The sequence below is a fragment of the Nothobranchius furzeri genome, chromosome 9 (assembly GCF_043380555.1).
Source record: "Nothobranchius furzeri strain GRZ-AD chromosome 9, NfurGRZ-RIMD1, whole genome shotgun sequence".
Taxonomy (NCBI): domain Eukaryota; kingdom Metazoa; phylum Chordata; class Actinopteri; order Cyprinodontiformes; family Nothobranchiidae; genus Nothobranchius; species Nothobranchius furzeri.
The window spans coordinates 70,937,461-70,947,472 of NC_091749.1; the positions used below are offsets into that span (position 1 = coordinate 70,937,461).

Consider the following 10,012-nt stretch of genomic DNA (forward strand, 5'->3'; position numbering starts at 1 on the left):
CGCGAATCGGCAAATTTCCTTTGAATAAGGCTCCAAAGAAAAGATCCGCAAAGTCGTGAATCCGCGATAAACGAACCGCGAAGTAGCGAGGGATCACTGTACACTCCTCCACAACCAGTTTTTTATTGATCTTTTATTTTTATTGGTAGGAGTAAACATATTTGGTATCACTTTAGTTTAGGGAACACAAATTAACCATTAATTAGCTGCCATTTAATATGCATATTAGTGGACTACTAAGTCTGAACTAGTCATTATTAAGCACTTATTAAGAGCTTATTACTAATGCGGTAATTCTAACATTAACAGGCCATAAATTAAGAGTTTTATCATAATAAGCCATTCATAATGATTTGTTAACTGAAAGTAAATGTTTGTTGCTGATTAACGCACATGCTAATTAGCTCAAATCAATATGTGGCTTTTAAAGACGTAAATCATGGGGAACATATTCTTGCCTTTAAGCAGTTAATTAATACTAAACTACTAGTAATTAGGTATGAACAACATCTGACTTTAGAATGGGGAACATGTTCTTGCTTACAGGTGGTTAATTGTTTGTTGTTTAGGCTCTATTAACATTTGGAGTTTGGTGTTTATTTACATACCAGAACATAATATTTTTGGTTATTAATGCAGAATAATAATTTGCCTTGAATTACTTCTTTAACAGCCACATATTAATTTGAGCTAATTAGCATGTGCAACAAATCATTTACTTTCAATGAACAAACCATTATGAATGGATTATAATGATAAAACTCTTAATTTATGGCCTGTTAACGTTAGAATTCAGCATTAGTAATAAGCTGTTAATAAGTGTTTAATAATGACTAGTTCAGACTAATATGCATATTAGTTGGCAGCTAATGAACGGTTAATTTGTGTTAAATGGTAAATGGTCTGTATTTGATATAGCGCCTTCTAGAGTCCTGGAACCCCCCAAGGCGCTTTACAACACAATCAGTCATTCACCCATTCACACACACATTCACACACTGGTGGGGATGAGCTACGATGTAGCCACAGCTGCCCTGGGGCGCACTGACAGAGGCGAGGCTGCCGAGCACAGGCGCCACCGGTCCCTCCGACCACCACCAGCAGGCAAGGTGGGTTAAGTGTCTTGCCCAAGGACACAATGACAGCGACAGACTGAGCGGGGTTCGAACCTGCAACCTTCCGATTACGGGGCGAGCACCTAACTCCTGTGCCACCGTCACCCTAAACTAAAGTGTCACCACATTTTTTTTATGAAGTAAAACTCATTCGTGGGACTAAACCTGAATATTGATGACTTTTAAGAAGCAGTTTCACTTTTGCGTCCACATTTTTTTGGCCCGGCCAAAATGACTCGTTGTATAAAATAAACCCTTCGGACGTGTTTATATTCCGACAGAAAACAGGAACCGGCTGTCTATCTGGGTGAATCGTCTAAAATATGAAAACATTTATTTAATGTGTTTGGACCTCACCCCGCTCGGGCGAAGACAAGCCCGGCTAAGTCTGAGTGTTTCCACACCTGCGAGGCGCCTCGCGGCTTGCATCTGCCCGGTTCTGATCTGAGGAAACATCCAGTTTGTGTGTCTGAGAGCAACTTGAAACAGGCTGCAGCTTTCCTCTGCGCGGTTGGCTGTGCAGCTTTCTGGCGTTGCTTGTGGCTCCGTGGCTCACGAGACGTCAGGCGGCGGCTTGGTGGGGGGAAGGAAACGCTTTCTTCTCCAACTCTTTTATTAATCCCTTCACACAAATAAAAAAAGAAGAGGAAAACAGAAATGACACAGGAAGCTTTCATTTCAGTTTTTTTTATTTTTTGTTTATGTTTGAAACCAGAATATGGAACCGGTCCCTGAAGAATTTATAATAGTTCTTTTTATGAGTTAGTCTGAGAAGAAACCGCGTTACTGGAGTCTTTGTGTGACTCAGGCTTCGTTTTCTGAACTGTATTTTTCTAAACTCTGCTGCTGAAGCCGTTATTAGCGAAGTGAACGACTTTAGGAGTAATAAACCTGAGACGCTACATGACGTGTGTTAGTTAGTTTCTCAGTATTACCTCACTGGGTGAAATCACTCCTTACTGCAGAAAACAGCTGAAAGAAACATCTGTTTACATGTTTGGAAGGTATTTAAATTACAGGCTGAAAGTATGTTTTATCGCCTAAAGGGAAAAACCGGGAAATGTTTTAGTGTTTGTGTGTTAACTCTGCGTCACTGGACCAATTTCAATGAAAACTTCAGATATTTTTCCACTGGATGCACGTATAAAACGTATTAATGTTCAGTTCGATCCAAGATGGCTGCCACAGCTGGTCAACATTAGCAAATGTGGAAATGGCTGCAACAGAGTAAATCTCCTGTTGGGTTTATTTCTTTTGCAGACGCTTTTAACCAAATTGTAGCTTTAGCACCGCCAACACCTCTGCAGAGGCTCCTGAAGCCTTCAGGAGGGTTGGCTTACGCTGAATTCAGCTTTACTAACACTCATTTTAGCCTGTGAACTGAATGTTGCTAAGCCTCCAGTTCATACAAAGAGATCGAATCCATCAACGACGGCGTCAGCCCTCAAAATTGGTCTTTTTCTACTCAGAACTGCAGCTGACAGACACACACACAGGCTCACAGCGACATTGTGACATCATATGGTACCAGCTAACGTTTTTTAAATCACAATTGTCTATTTTTGCTCATTTTAAATATATTTTTAAACATTTTCTAAATGCTTTTTTATATTTTTACATTTTTTGTTTTTGTGAAGCGCCTCGTGATTTTTATCTTGAGAGGCGCTATGGAAATGATACTTTCTTCTTCTTCTTCTTCTGAAATAGCCTTTAAAGAGCAAGTCACCCCCTACCAGAGTATTACTCCACTCCCACTTCCTGTTTGAAAAATGCAACAAATTCTGTTGCCTAGCAGACCGAGAGGGCGGAGCCGCTAACAGACACACACACAGGCTCACAGCGACATTGTGACATCATATGGTACCAGCTAACGTTTTTTAAAATCACAATTGTCTATTTTTGCTCATTTTAAATATATTTTTAAACATTTTCTAAATGCTTTTTTATATTTTTACATTTTTTGTTTTTGTGAAGCGCCTCGTGATTTTTATCTTGAGAGGCGCTATGGAAATGATACTTTCTTCTTCTTCTTCTTCTGAAATAGCCTTTAAAGAGCAAGTCACCCCCTACCAGAGTATTACTCCACTCCCACTTCCTGTTTGAAAAATGCAACAAATTCTGTTGCCTAGCAGACCGAGAGGGCGGAGCCGCTAACAGACACACACACAGGCTCACAGCGACATTGTGACATCATATGGTACCAGGTAACATTCTAGGGTACCTCTTAGCCAATAGCGATGGCAGGTTTAAATTCAAATGCGGTGCAGAGTTTTTACCTGACAACGACACAACACTGACAGTTTTAGGCAGAAAATTACAATTTTAACTAAAATGCACTAAAGTGCTAAACTACTGACTACACGTGTCTGCAGCACGATCAGACACGCATTTATATAGTTTATCAGGAAAATAAGTTGATTTGAGGGTGACTTGCTCTTTAAAGTTGACACGAGGAAGTGAAATAATCATCACAAATGTACAAAGCCTTAAAATCTCTTTGATTGTGTCTAATCTCCTCCTGCACCCCTGCAGGACATCACCAGCCTGCTCCACACCATCTACGAAGTGGTTGATGCCTCCGTCAACCATTCCCCCAGCAGCAGTAAGACCCTGCGGGTGAAGCTGTCCGTTGCTCCCGACTCCAGCCAGCGGTGGAGGAGCTGCGCTCACGGTGCGACAGGTAACACTCGCATCAACGCGGTGGGCGGCAGCAGAGGAGGAAAGAGGCCTTCTGAGCATCTCCCTGTGCTGCCTGTCGTCAGCTCGCTCGCAGATGCGTTTGTTGTCGCGCTGAAAGGCGGCAGCTTCAGGCCCGTCGGAGCTTTGTTCCTCGCAGTCGCTCCATCCCTCCCACTCGATGGGGTTCATTTTTAATGATTTGAGGGTTGGGGGTGTGCGTGTGACTGAGCCAGGAAAAGACCCCCTCCCCTCTCCTCGCTGACTTCAAATAGTCTAAAAGAAACCGTAAGAGATGAGCCAAGTCCTTTTGAAAACCACAGCCTTTTTTCTCTTCTCCGGCGTTCCCTTTTCTGTTTTTCGTCTCCCCCCCTTCTCTCTCTGTCCTCTTTTCTCAGAGCTGCCGGGGAAATAGAGCAGCGTTCAACTTAACTTTTCTCACTGACGTTTTGGTAAACAAGCAGCCAGGGACGCATGTCTGGAAAAGTATACATTCCTGTGTGATTGTGTTCTCTTGTTTCTGCTATAAATATCTGTCAGGAGATTCAGACGGAGCAAGCTTTGAAAATGTTTTGCCTTCATGCTAATTTCAAATCGCATCGGATGTCACGTCCCAATAAAACTATTTGTGAAGTCGGCGGATTTTTTCTGTTACTCTGGTCCTTGTAAGAGAAGGAGATTTGAAAATAGAATGAATGAATGAATCACTGTTGGTTTTTTGTCTAGAAATCTTCAAAGTGAAGCCCTAAAACAAAGGTTGCTTTCTTCTGAGTCGTGTGTGTGTGTGTGTGTGTGTGTGTGTGTGTGTGTGTGTGTGTGTGTGTCTGTTTTGCATTGGACTATTTGAAAATAGCCCCGTGTCTCTTTCTGCAGACTTGTCCCACTCCAGAGACAAAAACGACAAGTGCATGGATGATTCCAAGACTTCGGACAAGAAGTCTCGAGCTCTGCTAAGGTAACACCTCCAGATACGTGTGTTTATGTCACAGCTTTCACCTGTTGGGTCTCGTTCCCATAGAAACCATGTTGTACTTTTCCATATTTAAAGAGCAAGTCACCCCCTACCAGATTCTTACTCCACTCCCACTTCATGTTTGAAAAATGCAACAAATGCTGTTGCTTGGCAGACCGAGAGGGCGGAGCCGCTAAAAAATACACACACAGGCTCACAATGGCATTATGACATCATAATGTACCAGATGACATCATATCATACCTCTTAGCCAATAGCGATGGCAGATTTAAATTCAAATACAGTGCAGAGTTTTTACCTGACAACGGCTCAACACTGCCAGTTTTAGGCAGAATATTTAAATTTTAACCAAGACGCTTTGAAGTGCCAAATTATTGACTACACATGTCTGTAGCATGATTAGCCACTCCTTTATATAGTTTATCAGTAAAAAAAAATGTGATTTGGGGGTGACTTGCTCTTTAAAGAGCAAGTCACCCCCTACCAGATTCTTACTCAACTCCCACTTCCTGTTTGAAAAATGCAACAAATGCTGTTGCCTAGCAGACTGAGAGGGCGGAGCCACTAACAAATACACACACACAGGCTCACAACGACATTGTGACATCATATGGTACCAGCTAACATTCTAGAGTACCTCTTAGCCAATAGCGATGGCAGATTTAAATCCAAATGCAGTGCAGAGTTTTTACCTGACAACGGCACAACACTGACAGTTTTAGGCAGAAAATTTAAATTCTAACTAAAATGCGCTAAAGTGCAAAACTATTGACTACACGTGTCTGCAGCACGATTAGACACACGTTTATGTAATTTATCAGAAAATTGCTTTGGGGGTGACTTGCTCTTTAAATGCAAACGGTCAGTCTGAGTCTCGCATGTATGCTAAACGGTAGGGCTGGGTGATATGGACCAAAACATATCTCAATATGTTTTAGCTGAATTCAGATCTACCGTATATATATCCATATTTCTCCTCCTGTATAATATTTACAAGTTAACTACCTTTAAGCAGCCTTGAGAAATTGTTGATGTATAAATATCAGTCTGAGCTTTGCAGCTGTCGGTTAACACATGTAGGTTTATGTCTTTGTGTTTCACATGGCTCATATTCTCTCATCCACAACATTACCAGTGATTGTTATCAGGTTCAGCCAAATCTATTTGCATCCACAGTTCAGGATTACACTCCCGCTATGTGGGCCTGGCTGCTCTCCGTCGATGTTTCCTGACTACTCGAGGGCGGGGTTTGGCCCGTCTCTCACAAACGGGATAAACAGAAATCCGGTCGGGAGCCGCGGTGAAAAGGCTCGCCGAAACACGAACGAACGTCCTCAAGTAGTTAAAAACCGGTGGTGATGAGCTACGATGTAGCCACAGCTGCCCTGGGGCGCACTGACAGAGGCGAGGCTGCCGTACACAGGCGCCACCGGTCCCTCCGACCACCACCAGCAGGCAAGGTGGGTTAAGTGTCTTGCCCAAGGACACGACGACAGCGACAGACTGAGCAGGGCTCAAACCTGCAACCTTCTGATTACGGAGCGGGCGCGTAACTTATAATATATTGCCTAGCTCTTCTAAACGTGACAAGTTTCTCCATCCTACATCAGCCGCAGAAAGGAAGTAGAGAGGAAAACGATCAGGTCGTGAAAAGCCTGTCTCTTCTACATCACAGGAAAAATTAGATTCATGGCCCCGCCCCCTTTGGCTTGGGACTGCCCACAAGAAGGAGAGAGCAGAGCACGTCTCGGCTAGCAGACGCTATCCATCAGCAACTTCACAACACGTTCTGGTTTGTGTTATTTGTGCAGATAAAACATCAGCGTTGAAAAGTGAACGAAGGCAGAAGAGGAAGTTGCTGTTAGCCAATCAGAGGCTAGATGTTTGCATATCATAAATATTAATGAGTAAACCTGACATTTCCCGCCTCTTTGCTCCTCTGACTAAATTCTGCTTCCTGAAGGAAGCACCACAGCGTTTTGTTCCTCCGGTAACGACTCGCGTTCACCCGAGACACCACAGCAGATGTGTGCAAAAAACACATAAATGAGACCTTTGAGCGCCGCTGTGATTTTCCCGGTCCCGACCTCATGGCTGGAACAATCATTTGGCCTCTTCCTGATCACAAGCAACACTTGTTTATTTTCTCCAAGCTGCTACCTAATGAGAGGTGCTGCTCGTGTCCACAGGCGCCACCACAGCGACCACCACGCCCAGCCTGGCTGCCAGCGCCACTGTGTGGATGAGAACCTGGAGCGCCGGAACCACTACTTGGACCTGGCAGGCATCGAAAACTACACGTCCCGCTTCGGAACCGGTGAGTGGACCGGGGCCAGGTAGGAGAGAGGGGAGGGGCCCTTTGAAGCTCCATCCAGGGCCTCTCATTACTGCGGCACCTGTTTAGAGCCCACCGCGCGCCTCGCCAGTACAAACATCTGGGCCCAGGCGAGCACAATACATCAAGTGTTCGAAGCGAGAGCCCGTCAGCAGAACGGGCCGTTACGATGGGGAGTTTTAGGCCCAAAAAGCTGCAGCCTCCATCTGCTGCTCAGCAAATATTTTAACTCTGGTAAGGAAGCGCTAGCAGGTCAGTGACGTGTGTCTGGGCCGTCGGGGGCGGGGTGCAGGTCAGTGAGACGAAGTTTCATGAGCATGGAAGTGTGAAGAAGAACGTTTGGTTGTAAACAGGAAGTGATCTCACCGCCGGACGGCCTCATCTGCGTCCTTTAAGACACGTTTTGTAAATTTCTCCAAATAAATGGAATCGAGCCTTGAAATCTGATTGGTCAGATAAGAAACTCTTTCTTTATGTTGTCTGGGTCCGACTTACCAGCAGCTCATTCAGAAGCCCTTTTCAGCTACGTACCGTCACCCATCTTCTGGGTGTTAGCCTGAGCCGATTTCAGATGAAAACGTGGTCGATTGGACCTCGTTCCCGTGAACTTTTCCCCGACCGTTGCCGTTTTTAACCTCATAAAACGCAGTCACGTCTCGTAGAAGCTGCAGAACACAAAAGCACCCGGAGGGTTTGGCTCCTGCCCTCATAAAGAACACAGTATGAGTACAGATGTGATGCTGCAGATGTCAGGAGACTCTCGGAACATCTGTTTGCTAAAGCAAGGACATTTTTGTTTTTCCACATTCTGGTTCTGAAATGATGGAAGCAGCAGTGTGAAACGTTCAGGACTTAATGCAAACAGCCCCAATTTAAAGATGGATGCTACGAATTCCAAGTTGGGTTCGGGTCCTTCGTGCGTGTGACTGCAGAACATCAGGCTGCTGGAACTAAATCTCTGTTCCTCTCTCTCTCTCTCTCTCTCAGCTCCCGCTCCAGAACCAACCAAAGTGGAGACTCAGACGCGCTCATCCAACCAGGGTCGTTCTCGCTCCCACGAGCCTGAAAACGGTCACGCCCATTCACACCACCGCCGCTTGCAAACGGTGGTGGACGCGTCTGCTGCGGACGTCCTCAATCCCGTTCGCCCCAAAGGACAAGACTCAGGGAAACACACCGTTCGCTCTCCAAAGACCCAGAGCCGCACGCCGCCGGCGCAGGTCAGCGGCCGGGTGATGAGGAGCCGAGGCGTTCCCCCTCCCCCGGCTCTCCCCAGTCAGACCCCCCCTCACCAGTCCACAGCCCCCTACCGCAGACACAAACAGAGATCGAAGGAGAGCCAGGGTTACCGGGCTCTGGGCTCTTTGGTGTCCCCGGGCCCGATGGTGGAGAAGGAGCAGGTGAGGGACCTCCCCAGCGTGGTTCTGTACGAGGGCGGGCTGGCGCAGCTGGTGCAGCGGCACGAACACCACCACCACCACGAACACCACCACCACTACCACCACTTCTATCAGTCGTGAACCTCGGGTTCTGGCTGGGACAGCTCGGTTCTTCTGGAGCCGATCAAACCGGACCAGCAGACACGGTAGTGTCCTCAAAGCAGCTCGTCCTGCAAAGGGGACGCTGCGATGGACACGGGGAGGACAGGAGGATCACGGGTCCCAGTACCGAAATAATCAGTGTTATCGTTAAAGGTCAGAGCAGCAGGTCCAGGGGACACGACGCAGACTTGACTGTCCTCTTGTCTCTGTGATCAGACACCTGATGGACCACACGCCTCCCAACCAGCACCGCCGTCCCTCCCCACACCACTAAAGGACAAGAAGGGACAAGAGGACGAGCATGAGACTTTAAAAACATATATGAAGGAACAAAGATGGTGGAGGAGCAGAAGAAAGGTGTCCAAAATGTGGTGTGTGTGTGTGTGTGTGTGAGCTTGTATCAGTGAGTGTGTGTGTGCTTACACGTGTGTGTGTGTGTGTGCAATTGTGTGTGTCTGTGTGTACACGTGTGTGTGTGTGTGTGTGTGTGTGTGTGTGTGTGTGTGTGTGTGTGTGTGTGTGTGCGTGCGTGTGTGTCTGTGTGTACACATGTGTGTGTGTGTGTGTGTGTGTGTGTGTGTGTGTGTGTGTGTGTGTGTGTGTGTGTGTGTGTGTGTGTGTGTGTGTGTCTGTGTGTACACGTGTGTGCGTGTGATTGTATGTGTGTATGTGTGTGTGTGTGTGTGTCCTTACACGTGTGTGTGTGTGTGTGTGATTGTGTGTACACGTGTGTGCGTGTGATTGTATGTGTGTATGTGTGTGTGTGTGTGTGATTGTGTGTGTGTGAGAACCACTTGAAGCATGCTTGTGAGGTCATCAGGTGACTGAAGTCCTTTTAGGTAAAAACAGGAAGGAGAAAGTCCTGATTCTGCTGCTACCTCTGCTTCATCCTGCTCCGTGTTGTCATGGTGACTTTGGTCAAACATTCAGAGGTTTTTTTTTTTTTTTTTTCAAAAGTACTTTGATGGAAGGAAGATAAATTCTGTTGTTTCTGCTCTGAAATGTGGAAAAGCTACTTAGATGTATTAACTAACATGTTCTGTACATAAAGTATTTATATTGTTATGGATTTTATAAGCTTTATTAATGAGGTGCTATACCCACGTATTCGTTTCCTCCTCAGCTGCATTTCTTATTATGACCACTAGGAGTATTAGTAGAACATAAACCAGCATCCCATCTCACCGTGGCGGTCTCGTGCCTCCCCTTTCACCACAGTCGAGGGGATTTTTCTGTGTAAACGTTAAACATTTTCATCTCACTTGCTGTAGATGGCTTCCTGAAGGGCCTCAGTTTGAAGAAATAGCTTCATTTCATGAAATAAGGGCAGAAATATAAAAATATTTCCTGAATTTTCCAGATTAATCAGAAG

At 45.6% G+C, this 10,012-nt stretch overlaps 1 protein-coding gene across 2 annotated transcripts in view; it reads left to right on the plus strand.

The window, feature by feature from the left end:
* Window positions 1-8,809, plus strand: part of nkd1 (NKD inhibitor of WNT signaling pathway 1) — a 50,931-nt gene extending 42,122 nt beyond the window's left edge. Inside the window, exons 7-10 of one of the 2 annotated variants that reach the window (XM_054731929.2) lie at window positions 3,648-3,795; window positions 4,665-4,746; window positions 6,954-7,081; window positions 8,087-8,809. In XM_054731929.2, the coding sequence (XP_054587904.1) occupies window positions 3,648-3,795; window positions 4,665-4,746; window positions 6,954-7,081; window positions 8,087-8,619 (891 nt within the window). In that variant the 3' untranslated portion in view covers window positions 8,620-8,809. The remainder of the gene's footprint in view (window positions 1-3,647; window positions 3,796-4,664; window positions 4,747-6,953; window positions 7,082-8,086) is intronic. The other variant, XM_054731930.2, reaches the window with a different exon arrangement.
* The last annotated feature ends 1,203 nt before the right edge of the window (window positions 8,810-10,012 follow it).